This window comes from Trichechus manatus, unplaced genomic scaffold, assembly GCF_000243295.1.
Source record: "Trichechus manatus latirostris isolate Lorelei unplaced genomic scaffold, TriManLat1.0 scaffold00031, whole genome shotgun sequence".
NCBI classification, from domain to species: domain Eukaryota; kingdom Metazoa; phylum Chordata; class Mammalia; order Sirenia; family Trichechidae; genus Trichechus; species Trichechus manatus.
The window spans coordinates 21,419,974-21,440,135 of NW_004443967.1; the positions used below are offsets into that span (position 1 = coordinate 21,419,974).

General features: G+C 61.4%; 1 protein-coding gene across 1 annotated transcript; it reads left to right on the plus strand.

Moving 5' to 3' along the window:
• The first annotated feature begins 4,357 nt into the window (after positions 1-4,357).
• Positions 4,358-18,486, plus strand: PWWP2B (PWWP domain containing 2B). Its single transcript, XM_023729887.1, has 3 exons — positions 4,358-4,411; positions 6,761-8,699; positions 17,885-18,486. Exons 1-2 carry the CDS (start codon positions 4,358-4,360, stop codon positions 8,681-8,683), a joined length of 1,977 nt encoding a protein of 658 aa, XP_023585655.1. The 3' UTR covers positions 8,684-8,699; positions 17,885-18,486.
• The last annotated feature ends 1,676 nt before the right edge of the window (positions 18,487-20,162 follow it).

The window sequence follows — 20,162 nt, forward strand, 5'->3', positions numbered from 1 at the left end:
GGGAGCCCATTCACGCCCCTCGGGTGGGGGGTGGGGGGGCGAAAGCGGCTCTTCAAGTGGGCGCGACTTTTCGGGGAGGGAGAACTGGTGCGGGGGGCCGGGCTGCGCCGGGCGGGGTAGAGGAGGCTGGGGGTCCCGAGTCGGAGCTTAGGGCTCGGTGGGGGGGGCGCAAGCCTCCGCGCCTGGCCGCCGCGTGTCGCCGGGCGACCCAACTCCCCCACGTCTGCCACAATTAGCACACTTTTCTTTGTTCCGACGCACTGTTGAACTCAGCCGTCTTTAGAAGTGTCGTGACCGTGGGGGGGGGGGGACAGGTGAGCGCCGGACCTCACCTGTCACTTGCCCACAAGTGGGAGTGTGGCGCCTAAGGTCACGGTCCCCCACGGGACTCGGAGAAGTGACCAGGGCTGAGGTTTGGATTCAGACAAGCAGTTGTGCCCAGCTTAGGACTGGAAAACAGTGTTTGGTTAAGAGCGTGGTGCTGAGGAGTGCCGGGAGACAAGTTACAGGAGAGCTGTGGCCGCAGCCAGCCCGAGTCCGTGGGGGGAGCGCGGCAGGTTGGGGCAGACCCATCCAGCGCCCCTCCGCACCTGTGCGCCGCTGCAGTGGCTCTGTGAGGCAGATAAGTCTCCTGGATACCAGTCACGTGGGAATGAGCTGTCACCTCGATAAATGATTAGGCATTAATCACACACTAATGGCCCTTGTCTTGCTGGACTTTATTTTGAGATGGCACACAGTAATGGCCCTCTGACAGAGGCCCCCCGCCTTCTCCCTGGGTGCCCAGGTTCTGCCCTGTGGGGGTATGTGGCGGGGAGGCCTGTCCTCCTTGCCCGTGATCTGCTGACATGATCTCTTCATTAGATGTGCCAGGAACCATTTATGCACAAGTCATGTGACTTAACATATGGCCTCCCCTGTGAGGCCGCCCTGCTCTGGCAGTGACCGCAGGGGGCACTTGGCAGGACAGAGTGGCACTTGGGGGCTGCAGTGGAGGACCTGGCACTGGGGTACCGTGGTCCCCATCCACCCATGGCCCCTGCCTCCTCCACCAGGCCGGGCTTGGCTGCACCTAGTCTGGGTGGCCGGCAGCCCTGATGGGCAGCTGCTCGCTGGGCCCGGGCAGCACAGGGCTGTCCTCCCACCCCTGCTCTGCCTGCACAGCCTGCCTGGCCACTCTTCCCTGAGGAGGGGCACTTGCAGCAGAGGGCCCCTCTATTTTCTGAGAAGGCCATATGACTCAGGATAAGGAGGCTAAGGCACCCCCGACTTGTGGCTGGGGATGTCTGCAGGAGCTGGAGGCTCTCCCTTCCTCCGTACCCTCACTCTGCCCCCACCTGGGCTTCCCTCCCTGAGGGTTGCCGCTAGCCTGGTCAGGGGATCCCCCACCCCCTCTCTGGGAGGAAGCAGGCCTGGGCCTGGCTGGGTCGTGAAAACAGGCAGCCGTGTCGTAGCCACGTTCCACTGTAACCGAGCTGCCCGGAGCCAGGAGAGGCCTGAGTGGGTGCAGCCCGCTCAGCCTGGGCTTTCTGTCTGCAGCTGACCCTTGTGTCCTTGTAGAGAATCCGGGATGAACCTGGCCCCGCCTGTTCTCCGAGGCCCCCTCCCCAACCCTTCCTGCAGCCGCCTGCCCTCCTCTCTTTGCTGGTTGCCCGGCCTGCCTGATCCCAGTTCTGTACCCACGATATTAGCAGTCGCAGTGCTGGCTCGACAGCCCATTTACTGGCAAAACCTGGGAGGCCTGGGTGCCCTGGGCAGTGGGAGGCGTCCCTGGGATCTGTTTCTCCCGTTGCCTGGGGACCGCAGTGCCTGGCGCCTGCCTCACCCCAGGCATGTGGCGGTGGCAGGGCCCTGCATTGGAGGCCTGGTCACTGCGTGGGCGCAGGCTGGCACCAGGCAGCCTGGAGCTTAGAGTTCGTGTCCTCCCACCCCCCTCCACGTGGGGCGGGCTGGGTCTGTACAGGGCAGATGGTCACAGGGAGTAACTGTCACCGCATGTCCCCCTGGCTGGACTTAGCTGTCACACCATGGGGCCTGGTCACACATGTCGTATCACTGCTGGGAGTCGGCTCAGTGTTTGCTGTCAGGCGGGTTCGGGAGATGGCTTTTGTCCCTTGGCGCCATGTTGCAGTACAGACGGCAGAGCTGAGGTCACCGCACGTGAGCAGACTTGCCGTGGCCAAGCCCTGAGTCGTCGTCCTCCGGTCTGGAACCCGCTGTGTGACCTGAGTCATGCCTCAGCTTCTCCAGTGTCTGCTTGCTCTGTGTTTAGATTCACTTATTGGGCGCCTGCTGTGTGCCAGGCAGCGGGCCAAGTCGTGGACACACGGATGGGAGTGGTCCTCCAGCGCCCGAGAGCGCAGGGCTTCCTTCCAGAGCTGTGGACGCAGATGACCAGGCCTACCCGGCCTGATGGCCATCAGCTCCCCAAGGTGGGGATGTCGTTCTGGATGATTTAGGGGTGTGCCCAAAGCCAAGTAGTGAAGGGCTGGTCTCATGGACTGAGGGCTTACTAGGGTGGGCGGATGCCACAGGAGGGAGCTGGCCACCTTGGATGGTCTCGGGAGTGTCTTCTGAGGAGGTGGTCTCTGCGTGAGTGGGAAAGGGGGCTGGCCTTGTTGCTGGGGGGGGGTGCCTCGGAGAGCTCAGAGAGTGACTGGTCTGGTCAGGGCTGAGCTGGCTCCGACGAAGAGGATGGTTCCTAAGCCCTTGAGGCCAGGCCTCTGGAGCCCAGTGAGTGCCAGGCCGTGGGGGAGGGGCTGCGCTGGTGTCCAGCCAGGGTACCCCTGCCTATCTGTGGTTCCCCAGCCCCCTGAGCAGAGGTGGACTGGCAGAGGCGCTGTCTTCCCTGCAGGGATGTGCTGACCCCACCCACCCTCGGCCCAGCCCACAGCTGTCTTGGGAGCACCCAGCCAGGGGTGCACAGCTCCCAGCAGGACAGGCTCGGGGTGGGACTCGGGCCTGTTCCCCGGCCACACGGAGAGCTTAACGTGCTCCACAAGCTGGGCTGTAGACACACCTAAAGTTTGTGTTCCAGAATGTGGGGAGGGGTGGGGGGGCCCAGAGAGGACACGGACCAGAGGGAGGGCAGACAGCTGTCATGGGGGTGCCAGCAGCCTCTAGGACCTGGGTCTGCAGAACCGGTGGGCAGACCAGGAGGCTGCAGGGGTGCGGCCCAGGGGTCTGACCCACTCAGGACGTGGCCTCCAGGGTGGGTGGGGCCTCGGGTGGGCCCCTCCTGCCTAGGCAGACACACCTTGGGGGTGGGACAGGGGCACGGGGAGGCTCGGCCACCGTGTCTCACTTGAGTCTGTGGCCCTTTCTCCCTGGGCCTCCATCCTTCCTGGGATGCCACAGCCTCTCCTGGGCAGAGGGGTGGCCTTGGTGTCCCTGGGGAGTTCTGACTCCCCAGCCCCTTGAGGGGGTACTACTCTTTGCTCGGATGTGCCCCCCTTAGAGCCTCCTGGATTTCCCATTCCTGCCTCAGTTTCCCCAGCCTTTCCTCAGAGCCAAGGTTATTTGCCCCCTCATTGCCCCCCACCCCCGATCCTGAGTTCAGATTTCCTTCCTGGTCCTCAGTTTTCTTGTGGAGACCTTGTACAGCCTGGTGCTCAGGCCCTGAGGCTGTGTCTGGCCCTGGCCCCACCCTGGGAGGACCCGTCCCGCCTGCCTTCTTCCCACTCTGGATTGGGCCTGCCCCGTAGGCTGCGCCTACCTGTGTGGGGCCCAGTGAGGCCAGGGGCTCCCAGCACAGCCCTGGGCAGGGTACATGGGGTGGCATGGGGCCCCCCCTCGGGGCCTGGCAGGGCCCCGCTTCCCCCCGGAGTTTCCTGAGACCTGGGGGTCTCCTGGGGGCACTGCTGAGCCGACTGGGGCCTCTGTGCCCAGGGGTGGGCAAACATGAGTCTGGCGAAGGGCGGGGGAGAACACGGCCAGGGTATCACGTCCTCTACCCAGGGCCCCTGGGGATCCTGCCCTTGTCGGGAGCCAGCTGAGCCCCCAGTGGGACGGCACCAAGTCCTTCTGGAGCACACCTGGAGGATTAGGTCCCTGCCCCGAAGCTGAGTGGTCAGAGGCCTGAGGGCCAGATGAAATGGGCACTCAGCGCCACTCTGCCTGGGCACGTTGCCTGGCCTCACCTGCCTGTGAGTGAAATGGATTTGAGGATGTAGGCCTCATGGGGTGGTTTCAGCATCATGGGAACTAATGCCCCAGATGCCTGCGCTGCCTGTCTGAGACTCACAGGGCCAGGGCGGGTCACGCCCCACTGCTTAGGCCTGGGGCTGAGCCCAGCCCTGCTGTTCACCCCCAGGTGCTGTTAACCCCCAGGCGCTGTACCCCCAGGCAGGTTGTGGCTATGGCCTGGGTCATCGGCTTCCGGAGAGAAGTATGGCGGCCTCCTGGTGCCAGTGTGGGTCACAGGGCCGCTGTATCTAGGGCTGTCTCTATGGAGCAGACGACCCCCCTCCCCTGCCCCAGGAGGCCACAACACTGAGGGCCCGGGGGGTTCAAAACCTACTTCTCCAGGCCAGGGATGGTGCTGGCATAGGGTGGGGCAGTGTGGCTCAGGGCCAGAAGGGACCATGTGAGGACGAGGCTGTCCGGAATCCATCTACCAGGACCAGGGTGGACGTCCAGGCCCCAGCCTGCTCCTCAGGGGTGGGGTGGGGTAGTATAGGCCCCCACCTGGGGTCTGGCTCAGGTCAGGCCCAGGCCTCAGAGGGTGGACCAGTGGGTGGGCAGGCTCCAGCCCACGTCCCTGCCTGGCCACATTCCAGGGCCAGCGCCCCAGCCTTGGCGGCCTTCCTGGTCTGAGGGCCAAGGTGAGTCCTTCAGACCGTGGTCCAGCCACTAAGGCCGTCGGCCCCTCGGAGCCCCCCTGGACTCTTGGGGAATAGAGTAAATGGAGCAATCATTTGGAAATCGAAAAAGCAGAAAAGTCCATTTTAGTTTTCTACTCTCTGACTAAATTAGAAAAGGAAAGTGCGTGATTCTAAACCTTTTTTCTCTTGGCTAAAAGTGTATTTTTTTAATTGACTGTTTCAGAGCAATTTTAGGTCTACAAGAGAATTGTTCAGAGTTCCCGTGGGCCCCCTGCCCCTGCACACTGCTAACACCCTGTATCCATTGGGTGCATTTGTTACCGCGGATCAACCAACACTGATACATTGTTAACTCAAGTCCACAGTTTACATGAGGGTTCACTCTGCTGTTCAGTCCTGTGGGTTTCGACAAATGCATGACGTCACGTGTCCACCATGACATATCGCGCAGAATAGCCTCACTGCCCTGAAAATGCCCCGTCCTCCACCGTTCGTCCCTCCCCGCCAGCCCCTGCAACCACTGACATTTTCACCGTCTGAAAGCTTCTTTTTTTGGATGGCAGAGGTAGAATGGGCAGTTTTTATTCATGACAGCGTTTTTAAACTTTTAATCCCATACCAGCCCACTCACCCAATTCATTGTTTCTTTAAACCAAGTGTTTCTCAACAGGGGGCCACCCGCCTCCCAAAGTGATATTTAGCAAAGTTTGGAGACATTCTTGGTTGTCAGAACTGGGAGAGGGGTGTCACTGGCATTTAGTGGGTAGAGGCCAGGATTGCTGCTGAGCATCCTACAAAGAATCATCCAGCCGAAAATATCAAGGGTGTTAAAAGTCTATTTTTGTGCTTAAAAAATAACTGCTTTTAGTTGAAGCAGTCTTGAAAATTAAGATCTTGCTAAGAGATGTAGGTGCCTGCTGTTGAGGAGACAGGTAGCGTGTGGGGCTGGTGTCTTGTTCTGTGAACAGCCTCGTGTCCCTGGTTTTTTTCCTGGTGCGTCGTGAGCTCATTGCCAGGAACGGCCTGAGGGGCAGCCCTCGTCTGGAATGCAGGCAGCCTGTCTGCTCTGGGGACAAATCCTCAGAAGTCGATCGGGAGGTTCCAGCAAACCTCCAGCCTTTTAAGTGGAGGCCACCGGCCTGGTTGTAACCCACCTTTCTGGGAGCCTTTACCTGGCTCAGGTGTCTCAGGACGGGTGGTCTGGGAGTGCCGGTGTACTGCGAAGCCTTAGCTGTGGGCCCTCCCAAGGGTGGGTGCTCTGCCTCCTGCTTCCCCTTCCCCACCGATTGCATGGCTTTGGTGCCAGCCCGGGCCAGGTGAGGGCCTGGCTCTGCTCCCCAAGTCTGGAGCCCAGGAGCAGGACTGTGGCTGGCAGGGCTTCTGAGGTCTCAGCCTTCTGCCTGAATCCCCCTCTGGAGGCCCCTATGGGAAGGGGCCTGGGGGTGCCAGGCTGGAGGGAATGTCCTTGCAGGCCTGCTGGTGGGTGGTGTGGACGGCAACCTTCCCAAGCATCTCTGAAAGCATGAGGGTGCTGGAAAGTATCGGGCCTCCCAGGATTCTGGGCATTCGGGCACAGCGGTGCTCACCCCCAGGCCAGCCTCTGTCCTCACTGGGCTTGGCCACATGCAGCCCCCACCCTGGGCACATAGACACAAGTCAGGCCCTGGGTGGGTGCAGACGCCTGCCTGACACCCCACTCTAGGAGTCTCCTTGGGCCCCCCCAACCCCCCGGGAACCCTTCCTTGGGGAGGACCTATGAGCTAGAGGCCTGGGCGTGGGACCCAGGGTGTCTTTTGGTAGTGCCCCTGGCAAACACCAGCTGAGTCAAGCCAAGTATCTGACCCAGACTCCATGCTCCGGGCTGCCCAGGTCCTCACGCCCCAATTTGAGGTCCTGGGAACCCCCTCGCTGTGACCTCATGCCCCCCCATTGCCAAGGGCTGGGACGCAGGACTCCTTGTGCCTTTGTCAGATGAGGGAGGGCCTTGCTGCCTGTCACCTAACTATAAAGTACATGGATTTGCCCAGGATGCCAGACGCGCACGCACACATAGCAGGGGGATTGTTTGCGTTTGCTTGAAAGTCCAGAAATCCTGCCTGGCACTCTGGGCCACCCTCCCCCTCAGCCAGCGGGGAGAGGGCCGGGCTGGGCTGGGCTGGGCAGAGGGAGGCAGGGAGGGCTGGCTACTCTCTGCCGTCCTGATTCTCTGGTTTCTGTCTCCTGCCCCCAGGTCTGGCCTCTTGGGCCTGCCCCCACCGACTCCGCTGCCTAAGGCTCAGGACCCCCCTGCCAGCAGCCACCATGGCTGGGCCCCTGAGGAAGAGGACCGAAAGGTGACACAGCTGGAAACGGACCCCCCACCTCCCCACAGTGGAGATGGCCCCCCTAAGCTGCCCCCACCCCTGGTACCACCGCCGCCTGCCGGAAGCCTGCCCCCCTACCCACCGTACTTTGAAGGCGCCCCCTTCCCGCAACCCCTCTGGCTGAGACACACATACGGCCAGTGGGTGCCGCAGCCCCCGCCCAGGGCCATCAAGCGGACACGGAGGCGCCTGTCCCGAAACCAAGCCCCAGGACGGCTCATCCTGAGCACCATCCGCCTGAGGCCCCGCCGGGTGCTGTGTGAGAAGTGCCAGAGCACGCTGAGCCCCGAGCAGGCCCGCCCCGGCCAGCCAGCTGCCCCCTCAGCACCACGCAGGAGGCTGGGCAGCGGCCCTGACCGTGAGCCACGGAAGCACGAGGCCCCCGACGCTGCCGTTGCCACCTCAGCCCCAGCTAGGAGGGGCAAGAGGGAAGAGGAGCGGGCGCCTGGGGAACTGGTGGCCCGGAGCCCAGTCATCACCATCTCCTACAGCACACCTCAGGGCACCGGCGAGGTGGTGAAAATCCCCTCCCGGGTGCACGGCTCCTTGGAGCCCTTCTGCCCCCCACAGGTGCCACTCGGGGGCAGCCAGGACCCAGAGGCGCGAGATGCTGAGCCCAGGGCTGGCGGGGACAGGCCGCCTGCCACACCCACGGCCTCCATCCCAAAGCTGAAGCTGACACGGCCGGCGCCACCTGGCCTGGATGCGCCCCCTCCCAAGATCCGCCTGAAGCCGCACCGCCCAGGGGCTGGTGAGCAGGAGCCCGTGTACAGGGCCGAGCTGGTGGAGGTGCTGAATGGCCACTCAGCCAGCCCCCCTGCGCCCTTCGCGAACGGCTCCTCCCACGACAGGCTGGTGGACATGTCCTCCGGAAGTTCCGGTGAAGAGGACGACTTCAAGCGGTTTCCCCGAGGCAAACCCGGGCGGGACGGCCTGGCCTTTCTCGTCAACTACCCGCCAAGGAAGGCCGATTCTGCGAGTGAGTCCGTGTGCAGCAGCGACAGCCTCGACGAGTCCAAGTCGTCCAGCTCGGAGGTCACATCAGCAGACGCATGCGAGCTCTCACCTGGTGATGGCGTGCCTGTGCCTTCCTCCTCCAAAGACACACGCCCCGCAGTCCCACGCCTAACGGTGAGGCTGCACACACAGAGTGTGTCCACGTGCGTGACCGAGGACGGCAGGACCGTGGCTGTGGGGGACATCGTGTGGGGTAAGATTCACGGCTTTCCCTGGTGGCCAGCACGTGTACTTGACATCAACCTTAGCCAGAAGGAGCACGGGGAGCCTTCTTGGCAAGAAGCGAAAGTCTCGTGGTTTGGTTCTCCAACTACATCATTCTTGCCTCTTTCGAAACTGGCCCCTTTCTCTGAATTTTTCAAACTGAGATTTAACCGTAAGAAGAAGGGGATGTACCGGAAAGCTATCACCGAGGCTGCAAACGCCGCACGACACGTGGCCCCAGAGATCAGGGAGCTCTTAACCCAGTTTGAAACGTAACTGTTCCCCAGACCAGGTGAGTGTGTGCAGGTGGGTGGCCCCTTCCCCGAGGTGGCAGAGCTGGTGCCTACGTGGTGGTACCCCTCCACCCAGTGCCCTGTGGCCCGGGGGCCGGTGGGGAGCCAGGGCAGTGGGGTTGCCCTCTGCTTGCTCTCAGGGCTCCAGCCATCTGGCCCGATGCTCCAAGCGGGGCCACTGGAAAATCGTCCTTCCCGTAGCAGTGTCGTCGGAGCTGTGTGGCTTCAGATGGTGTTCTAAAGCAGACGAGCTGTCGTCAGCTGCTGGTTCAAAGAACAAAGCTAGTTTGTGTTTTGCCACCGTTTTTCAAAGAAGCGTAAAAGTTTTCTGTCTTGTTCGTCTTTTGGAAAAAGGGATGTGCTTTAAAGGGCAGTTGGTGGTATGATGGTGAGCGTGCTTGGCCGCTAACCAAAAGGTGGGAGGTTTGAGTCCACCCATAGGCACCTCGGAAGAAAGGCCTGGTGATCTACTTCCCAAAAATCAGCCATTGAAAACCCTCCGGAGCACAGTTCTACTCTGACACACAGGAGGTCACCTGGAGTCGGAGTCGACTTGACGGCAACTGGTTTTTGTCCCAGGAGAGCGCGGGGCTCAACTTCCAGAGCTCCAGCTGGGAGACTGTCTCATATCTTCCCAAAGACTTGAGCTGGGGTCTCGCTGCCCTCCGCTCCCAGCTGTGCATCCGGAGTCTTGGCGTGGGCGGAAAGGGGGAAGGACTCTGCTTTCCTCTGTGGAGCCCCCCACCCTCACCTCCCGGGGCCTCAGGGACCTGCCCTGAACCCCGGCGGCTCCCGGTGCCGAGTGCTCTGGTTGCGCAGCAGGTGTGGGGGCTCCTGGAGCAGCACCTGCAGAGGTCAGGTGCTCCAGGCTGGAAGGGCCCTGTCTGGTCCCCGGGCAGCGTCTCACGGCCTCTCGCCCAGGGAGCTGTTTTGACCCTGCAGCCGAGGCGTTAGGATGCCCCTCTGAGGGGCTGCAGCAGGCATCACCGCGTGGCACATCGGTGGTCATCACGGAGTATCCGTGGGAATGCCACGGCTGAGGGAGGTGCAGGGGCTCATTTCTCTGGGTTACTGTCCGGCTCTGCCAGGTGGCAGGCAGGTGCGTCCAGGAGGCCACTCACCTTGGAGGTGACCCTAAGGGAGAGCCACACTACCCAGTGCCGAGCCCCCTCCCCTCCTCTCCCAGGTGGTCCTGGGCAGTGCCTGGGGGTCCGGAAGCCTTGACCACCTGGGGAGGGGACAGGAGGGGTGTGGTGGGCACGTGGTGGGGCCCTTCCCGGAGAGCAGCCTCTCGTACTCAGGCCGCTGGCCTCTGCTGTTCTCTCCCGGCTCCTTGGCCTGGCACTCCCCTCTACGGAAGCAGAGACAGGGGCCGGGGGAGGGGGTGCTGTACACATCCGGGCTTCTGCTTTGCCCCTAGTGACCTTCAGGCGACCTTGTCAGCCCCAGCTGCAGGTGTCACAGTTTCCCAGGTGACCAGGCCTCAGAGGGCCTGCTGACATTTGGGGGAGAGGGTCTGGGGGTGCTGCCCCTTCACCGCTGTGTCACGTGGCATCGAGGTCAGCAGGAGGGGGGCTGCAGCCATGGTCTCCACCTGGGCCAGGTCATTACCAGGCACGCTTGGATGGTGTGTGTCCCCAACACCCAGCCTGTGGCTCCTTCCAGGCCCCCGCCCCTGTAATCACACTGTGAATCTTACTTCCCTCCCGAAGCAGGCACAAACAGTCGGGGCCTTTGTGCTGGCGGGGTGCCTGGTGGGTGAGTGGGCGTGGGGGTGCTCCACCTCCAGCCCGCCTCTGTTCAGGTTTGGGGGCGATTGTCAGAAGGGAGGGCACCAAAGGTGGGGAGGGGACGTGGGGAAGAGGGTGAGAGCGCGGCCAGGAGCCCTCGTGGCCCCCAGAGTTCTCCTGCCGTGGTCTGCAGCCACCCTGGGGACTTTCCCCTGGTTCTGTCACCCGGCGTCCTTGCCTCTCTTTTCTCCCGGTCGCTCTGGCTCCCAGGGCTGATCTTGGCCTGGTCCAGAGGCCGGCTTGGGGGCCTGGGCACTGTCCCTACGCTCCCCTTCCGAGGGCCCTGCTGCTGGGAGAGCGAACGGCTGACGCATCTCCGGTGTTCGGTCCCCAGTCATGGCAGCTCTGGGGAGTTGGACAGTTATGGTGCGGGGAGGGGGTGAGCCCCATAGCATCAGGTCCAAACAACAACCCTGGGGGCTGGGCTAGTGTGGTCTGGGAGGCTGCAGGGCGGGCTATGTTTATCAGGAAGCAGAGGGGAAAAGCTCACCCAACGGGTTTGCCTGCACAGAGCTGGGGGGCGTGGCTCTGGGGAGCAGATAGTGGGTGTGGGTGCGGGGGCTTTCAGCGCCGGCCTGTAGTCAGAGCTGGCCGGGGGACAGGTGCCCCTTCCGTGGGGTCTTGTGGGCATGTTTGCTCTTTAGAGGGAAACGGGGTGGGGGCTGCTTCTCTTGGGGAGGGGAGTGCCCACGGTGGACGGGGCTGTCGTGGGAGGAGGGCCCCAGTAGAAGTCATATGGGACACTGTGGGAGGCCAAGGATGGGTTCGAGTTGGGCGTGGGGTAGAGAGCAAGTGGATGCCTCCTGGAGGAGGGGGCTGGCATGGCGCCCCGGCTCTAGGCTGGGATGGAGCCTGGAGCTGGCCGGGCAGGCCTGCGCTGGGGGCTATACTGCCGGTCCCGGCTGGCTCCAGTTACCCACAACCACAATGAGGACACCGGCAGTGCCAGGAGCCCCTCGAGGTTTGGGGGTGTCAGTGCTGCCTGTCGATATGTGCCAGGGAGCTCCCTTCAGGGACTTCATGCGGTGTCTGGTTCCCAAGAGCCCCCCACCCCCTGGCCCTGCCTCATCGGTGGCTGGCGACAGGCTCCTGCCTGGACTCTGCCAACTAGGCGTTATGACAGCATTGAGTGCCCCCCGCCAAATAGTCCAGGATAATCTCATCTCAGAGCCTTCCTTAATCTCATCTGTAAACTCTACCGTATAAGGTCACCGTATAAGGTGAACTCAGCCCCCGGCATCCCCTCCCCCTTCATACACAGGTGTTGTTCGAGCACCTTCATGCACCTCAGAAGTCTGCTCCAAGCTTCCCATTTTACGGAAGGGGAGACTGAGGCTGAGGGTGGCCAGGGGCAGCCCGAGGCCACACAGGTCATCTGGGGTTGGTGGCGGACGTCTAGCCCAGGCACCTGCCTCCCAGTCTCACCTGCCTTGGGCTGCAGTGTTGCTCGTGGGTCTGAGCTGGCGGGGTTGTGGGGTGATGGACCCACTGTTCCAGAAGGATCCGCCGTGGCGCTGGGGAAGGCTGGGAGTGGGCAGTCAGTCTTCAGAGGATCACTGTCTACTTCCAGCTTCAAAAATGTTCATTCCTCCTGGGAAAATAAAGATATTAATCAGGAAAGCCAACCCTGGAAGCACTGGGTATTGGCGGCGATTGCCTGAGATTTGGCGGAGAGAGCGGCCGGGACGCTGTGGGATCTGGGTGTGCTTGCTGGTGACTTGGGTTCCGGGTCTCAACTTTCTTATTGATTTTTTCCTGCTGGAACCATATCCTTGGGCAGCAAGCCCCAGACTCGCTTTTCTCTTTCTTCCGACTTTAAGTAAAAAGGCCCTAAGGAAGGTTTTCAGCTGACTTCCCAAGTTTCTTCCAGCAAATTGGGTCCTCGGAGAAGGGTGTAATTATTTTGTTCTAGAAGGAAACAAGGCCTGTAATTCTGTGTCTGCTGCACCACTCAGTCCCTGTACCATCCCCTCGATCCAGCCGCCAGGCCCTGCCGCCTCCCTGGGCCCTGTCAGAGCACCGCGGGGTTGAGATGGGCGCCTGTGAGAGCAGCAAGAGCAGAGCCGAGGAAACATGGCTGGGGTTCCATTGTTCTTCCAGAGGGATCAGGAGCCTGGAATTGGGGGTGTCTCCCAGCGTAGCAGAAGGAGCTCTGGCCGCCCTGCCCACCTGCGCCTCCCAGGCCGAGGACCCCCGCTTGCCAGCTGCCTTAACGTCACTGAAAAGCTGGGTGTCTCCAACACCTCCTTCGTCCCCCCCCCAAAATATTTGTCCCCAACCCTCAGGGCTTTAGCACTCTTGGACGGACCCAGAGTCAGGCAGACTGGGTGCTGTCTGGGGTGGGCAACCAAGGAGAGGTGGGTGGAGGACCTGGGTGGGACTTTCCTTCCCTGGTGTTAAGTCCCTGGGACCACCTTAACAAAATACCACAGAGGGCGGCCTTAAAGACCAGGAATTTCTTCTCTCTGGGTTTCAGGGGCTGGGAGTCAAATTCAGGGCCTCACCTCTGTGTGCCTCCCCTGGTGTCTGGTGGCTGTCCGTCATCCTTGACGTCCTTTGCTGCTTGTAGATGCGTCTTCTCATGGCTTCTCCCTCTGCGTGTGGCTGTCTCTGTGTCTCTGCTCCCTTTATGAGACACCACTCAGAAGGGACCTTGGACTAGGACCCACCCCACTTTGGTGTGACCTTGTTAATTTAACTGATAGCAAAAGAAACCCTCCCCTCCCCACCCATCACATTACAGGTACAGGGGTTAGGACTTCAACATATTTTGGGGGGGAACACATTCAGTCCATAACAGCCCCATGCCTCCCCTCCCCCGGGCTGTTTCCATGTAGACCCCCATGCTCTGGGCAGTTCTGCCTGGGAAGCCCCAGGAAAAACAGCCTTCTTTGAGCAGCCAGCAGCAATGGCCGCCGGCGTGGCGGGGCCCTGGGGCTGCCAGGCTGGCCGTGCTCGTGCTCGAGGACAGGGGCCTCAGACCCATAATTAAAGGGGGGGGGTGTCAGTCAGGATGGACTGGAGGAGGCAGATGATGTGGCGCAGAGACTCTGTCTTATTCGGGGGAGCACTTTCCTCCCTGATCAGTCAGGAAGAAAGGGAAGGGACACTCCCCGCCCGCCTTCAGATTTCTAAGACGCTGGGTGTGCTCATGGAGTCCAGAAGCTCAGAGCGCCGGGCCCAGGCTCTGCGGGGCCAGGTGGCAGCTCTATGGCAGTGAGGGAGGACCCAGCCTGCTGCCCTCTGTGGTCCTCGGAAGGCGGTGATTCTTTGCGGGCAGGGGGCTGAGTCAGAGGCGCCTGCCGTTGTGTGGACACTCTAGACGCCCCATCTCTTTCCTGCTGAGGAAAGGACCCAGCGCTCCACTGGCCTCTCCAGCCCCCTGTGCATTTGTCTAAGGAGGGGTGAGGCTGATGGACACTTAACAACACTTCCAAAGGTCACGTTATTGACGGGGCCAGCTTTCGTGGGCTCTGCTTTCTCTCTAGAGAAACGACGTTGCCTTTTATTGGAGCCCCTTTCCGATCCCCAGTTAACAGGTGGATTAGCAGTTCCCAGGTGGTGGCTGTTACCTCCCCTGTGCCAGCAACACTGAGTGCCCACCAGGAGCGCTGTAGGACCTCCAGGTGTCCCTGCCCCCTGACCACACCATGCAGCAGCTCATCCTGCTTTTGAAGGGACACCACAGCAGGCGCTGGGGCACGCGGAGAAGGGGCGCTGCCCAGTGTGGACAGCCTGCCCTGGACATAGGCAGGGCCTGGGTTCTGGGGCTGGACTTCACCTAGCGTGGGACGTTTATTCTTATTTTTATTTCACTCAACTTTGGGGGCTTGGAGAAGCCAGGTCCTCCAGTTCTTTGGCTCCTGACTTTAGCCCATTGGCCAGTACAAATGAACGTACCCCCATGCGTACACACAGACCCACACCCGTGCACACACATACACCCATACACGTGCACACCTGTGCATGTGCGCACACATGTACACACTACACCAGACACACGTGCACATGTACACCTACATGTGTACACCCACTCACCTCTGCACACTCACACTACACCACGCACATGCACACACTACACCAGACACATGCGTGTACACTCACACGTACACCCACTCACCTCTGCACACTCACAGTACACGCACACACATGCACACACATACACGTGTGTACACTCACGTACACCCACTCACCTCTGCACACTCACACTACAGACCATACACGTGCACACACACGGGTACGCACGCACGCACGTGTTTCCTCGGGGACCCAGAGTTGAGGCCTTCATCTAGCAAGGGTGGGTGCTGGCCCCAGGGTTGGGGTGAGACTCCCTGTCGGCATGTGTGGGTGGGATGTCTGCTCCAGCCCCTCCCTCTTGCCCCCAGGGGACCACAGCCCCTGTGGAGGCAGCCATCCCTCCTGGGAGTTGGGGTGGTTGGGCAGGGGAGGGACGGCCACCTCAGACACATCACTTGCCCTTCCCGATGCTCAGCTGTCCGGGGGCCGTGTGGGAGCCCCTGTGAGCAAAGCTTTGTGGAGTCCATATCTCATGCCCGGGCCCCGCACCTGGCCTCTGGGAGCAGGGCCTCCCGTGGTGCAGCGCCCCATCTGCCGCAGATGTGCAGGACCCAGACCATCCCCGTAGGGCGTAGGCTTCCCTGTCCTGCTCTGCCCACAGGTGGTGGCCATGGCTGCCCTCTGGCTGACCGCACCCTCTCTGCAGCCGGATGCTGGCTGGGGGCCACCCTCTTCTTGTGCTGAGCCCACCATGGGCGGGTGGGGTCTCACCGCCCCCACAGCCAGTGCTGTGTACCCACCCCATCCTGGGATAACTCCAGAGGGAAGACAATTGGAGTGTCTGGAAAGGCCGTCCCTGAGGGGCCGGTGCTGAGAGCAGGCCCACGTTCGTTTCATGGTCTCTGGTTCTCTTTGCAAAGGGCAGACGTTGTCCTGGGAAACCGCGCAGTTAGCAGACACGGCACAGCCTTCCTGGAGCTGTTTGCCTGCCTCAGTGCTGGGGAGGGGGCACCACACGGCACTGCCCCTCCAGGCCCTGGAACAGAGCACGTTTCCAAGACCCGGCGGTCCCGAGTCCTGTTGTCCTGGGGTGGCTCCCTAGGGTTAGCTTCCCATGGTGGAAGGAATGTCCTGGAGCTTCCTGCCCCGCCTGCCCCGGTGTCTTCCCAGGTCCTCAGGCCTGGGCGGGCAGTGGTGACCTGGCCAGCCCCGGAACACTGCCGGGAGGGGCCGCTCAACTGTGTCCCCCTCCCAGGATCATGTGGACCGCGCCTAGGGGGGGACAGGCTCACACCCTGAGCACCTGTTGGATACGGGGGAAGTTTACGCTCCTGCCACCTACGGTCTATACACCTCTTGCTACCATCATGGGTGCTGGGTGGGTCCCTGGGTGAACCCACCGCCTGGGCAGGTGACATGTGGAAAGGGCTGGTCTCACCGGCTGGCCAGGGGTGACCAGCCCCCATTGCCCAGCATTGGCAGCTGACCAGGTGGGTAAACTGTGGGCTTGAGTTTTCCTGTGAAGACCCGACTCCTGCATTTTCTGAGATGTAAATGGAAAAGGTTTGGCTTATTTCACCTCGTAGTAAGAGGGTCCTGATGTCATTGCTTTTCATTAATTTTCATTTGTGTCCACATTCCATGTGTCCCCTTTCTTTAAGTCCACTTATCCTAGAAAGCTTGGGATGAAGGCAGTCTCTCTCTCTATTCCTACTTGATGCACTTACCCTGCTGCTTCTTGATTTCTTGGCTTTGACGTTACTTATGGCCATTTTTCTGTGGAAGATGAAGATTTTATCATAAACATCGGTTTCAGTAAAATCAAGATCCCATGTTTATATTACTAATTGCAGATTATCCATGAAGATAATAACGAATGTGTTTTGTTTTTGTTCAACCCTGTTTTCCAAAGACTTGGTATTTGTCTCATTTTTTGTCTGCGTAGTTTCCTCTCCACTTACTCATGCTTGGCCCTCTCGGTACCTCAGACACTTTACGTATTTGTTTTGGTTCCCTATTACTGTGTAAACTGCCCCAGAACAGAGTGGCCCGAAACAACACGGATTTATGATTTCTTAGGATTCCATGTGTGGACTGGGCAGCTTTTCGGTTCCACCTGGTCTCGGCCAGGCTGGAGGGTCCAAATGCTTTATTCGCATGACTGGTGCCTCGGCTTCGAGCGCCGGAACGACCAGATGACCGGCTTCTCTCCCTCCTGGGGGACGGGGCTCACCGTCCACGCGGTGGCTTGGGCTTCCTCACAGCATGGTTGCTTCCTTCCGTGGCCACTGAGAGCATCCAAGAATGCCAGCGCGGAAGCTGCCAGCCGTCAGGAAAGCCCTCTGCTGCTCCTGTCGGTCGTGGCCAGGAGACAGTCTCTGTCTCCTGATGGAGGTGGAGGGTGTTGGCCCCCTCGGCCGCCACCGCACTGTCCGCTCCTCTTCTTCCCGGAGCCCTCCCTGCCTGCTCCCTTGGCCTGTGGTCCCCCACTGTCTCTCCGTCATCCTGGAAATTCCCTGCCTGCCTCTGGTGCCCACTCCTGTTTCCTGTCTCATTTCCTCCTTCGTCCTGGTTTGCATGGTTCCCCCGGAGAGCTGTGACAGGAACCTGTGGTGTCTTGCTCGGCCATCGGCTGCGCTCTTGGAACATCTGGCCGGGTGGAGAGTTCTGGTTGAGAACAATGTCTTCTCTGGTGGTCTACTTCAGGGGCTCCCCCCAGGCCTGGCTGCTTTCTTTGGGAGAGAGGCTTGGCCTTGAGACTCTGGGTGAAGTGATCCACTGTTCCCTGGCCAGGTCCGTCCCCCCAGGGTGGCATCAGAGGCTTGTGTGAGGGTGGGGGAAGGGGGGACATTGACAAGCAGAGCTGGAGCCTTGACTCCACCAGCCTGGAAAGGATTTGCAAGGTCACCCCACACCCCTAAGGGATGACCCGTGACAGCAGGGTGCCCTGGTGGGGGGCTTTAGGCTCCACCCCAGACTTAGGCGCTGAGGGTATGTCTACAGAGAGGGTGTCAGTGCATCCTGGGGTTCCTCTGAGCTGTGATCCCCCAGACGTATGCAGAGCCACCCCCCAGCCCCAGCCATAAGCTTTCCGGAAAGATCCAGAACAGAGGCCTTCTGTCAGCACCCTGTGTGCTGCCTGGGCTGGCCACTGGGCTCCCTCTTAGGGGAGTGCAGGGGTCAGAGGGGCCTCCCTGAGGGGTGCCAAAGGGCAGAGGACTCCCTAGATGGCCAGGGCCCGTGGGGGGCAGGGGCTGGGGAGTCCCCAGTGAGCCACAAGCCTGGGAGGTGTGCTGGGAGATCCAAGTGGGGTGCCCCCCAGGGGCCTGTCCCCTGACTCGACCCCACAGTAACTGCCCCTTTCTGCTTTCTCCCAGCTCCCTGACATTGAGGGCACAGCTACCCTCCTGCACCCCATCCCGTCTGTGGGACCAGCCGCTGTGGAAATCATGAGGGGCAGGTCAGCCCAGCGGGAGACCCGGGAGGAGCGCTCATCGGGGATGAGGATGAGCCGGGGCACCGCGCCTCCCAGCTGAATGTGTCTACTCCTGTGACTAGGACTTTGACTCTTCTGTCACAGAACAAGCAGAACTGAGTAACGCCTGCTGTGCTGCCTCTGCTTCACGTTCAGGCGCTGGGCGGTGGGGGGCAGGCCTGGCCCTCGGCGGCGGCACTCACTGGGCGGCTCAGCTCAGGGCCCCTGCAGGCAACACCGAAACCAGGTCGCACATTTGGGTTTTCCTTCCCCAAGCCAGGGCAACTGGGAGCCTGCCCACCCTCCCTACCGCGTCCCTCTCGGAGCCTGGGTCCCTGGGGCGTCCATCTGGGTCCGTGAGGCTGCTCTGTCCCCCAGATGCTGCTGAGTCCCAGTGGGGGTCGGGGGGGTGTCCCTCCGAAACAGACTGAAATGTTAATGTAAAGGAAACAGCTGGCTCTGTCGTCTGCAGTAGTGCGTCCCTGTCCCCCTTTGTCCCTTTAAAGACCCAAAGGAAGAAATAAAAATAAAATGAATCTTCCGTTCTTCCTTTGTGGAAATGTCGAAGAGGATGAAGGAAGTCCGCGCTGGCCTTGTGGCCTCGCTGTCTGTGCTCCGTGAGGTGAGCCTCTGGGGGCCTCCTTGGTGAGGCTGCGGAAGGCTCCAGGTCACGTGCTCTCAGACGAGAGCTCTGAAAGGTGGCCTCATGGCGTGTGGTATCTCTGCCTACACTCGGGGACGTGGCCCCCACAGTGTGGGGGCCTCGCGGGGGTCTCTGGGCAGCCGGGAGGGTGGTGGGCTTGTGTCAGCCTGTGGTGTCACTGCAGGGGAAGCAGGCTTGGGATGAGGTCATGACGGGAATCCTGGCCCCCCCCCCCCGTTCCCCGAGAGCGGGGGCTGTGGGGCACGATGGTGGCCTCTGCACCCGGCCATTTGCCAGCACCCTGCCTCCACCCCTCCTTGCCCGGGCAGCTTGACAGTGATGGGGGCCCCACCCGCCCCACCACAGGCTTCCTGAGGTACCCCTCTCCCACAGGAGCTTCTGCGGGGCTCCCCGGCTGGGGATGGTGGCCCGGTGGCTTACACAGGTGAACTGCCGGGCGGGATGGCCACCTGGGAGGGCTGGGCCTAGGGGCACACCTGCCAGGGCGATGCTCCTCTGACGGTTTCCCCAAGTCCTGGTACTCCCGCCACCGTGAGGGCCTGGGGTCTGCCACCTTGGCCCAGAATGCCCAACAGTTCCCGGTCCTCCTGGTCTCGGTTCAGCTGTCAGACGCTGCCCCAACCCCCTTGCCCTGGGCAGCTCCCTGCCACCTGCTCTGGAATCCCCACGTGACACGCGCTTGTCCTGTAAAATCTGTATCTGGCTCTCCCTGTCCTGTCTGCTCCTTGAGGAAGGACAGCCGAGGGTGGGGTCCAGATTGACGGGGCGGCATGTCGACATGGCACGTCCTCCAGCCCCTCTCCTGCCAGGGCTGTGTCCTCCCCTCCTCAGGCTGGGGAGGGGGAGGGGTCCTGACACAGACAACGGTCTAGTGGCTCTAACGAAGAGGGAGGGCAGCTTCAGATTCGGTAATCTTTGCAAACACTTCTTTAAGCAGCAAATTAATCACGTTTTCTTGTCAGCTTGATTTCACGCTAGCTCTCCCCCTGCCCATCTGTGGGAAGCCTCCTTCCCCCCGGGGCTGGGTGGCAGGGCCCCACCCTGAGGCCTGGGCTGACATTCGGCCTGGCAACACCTGGGCATCCTGGTGACATACTCCCTGCCCTGGTGATGTCCCGCCCACCAGGGTGACATCCCCACACCCTGGTGACACCCCCCACCCTGCTGACGTCACTCCACCAGGGTGACATCCCCCCACCCTGGTGATACCCCCCACCCTGGTGACCTCCCCCCACCCTGGTGATGTTCCGCTCTCTGAGTGGGGCGTGCAGTCCACACCGACCTCCAGCTGGAGACTCTTCCCCACCCTCCATCCCCTTGGAGAGGACTTGGGCACAAGGCTGCAGGAAGTGGGTGGGTGGTGCAGCCCATGTGCTGGCCGGGGCACCCAGAGCAGCAGACGCAGACCCCAGTCCGGGCAGTCACCACGGCCAGTCAGGCTCTGGTCCTGGTATTTCCGCCCAGACCCCACCCCCTCCCCCAGGGCTCGCTGCCAGCTGCCCCCAGCGGGAGGGAC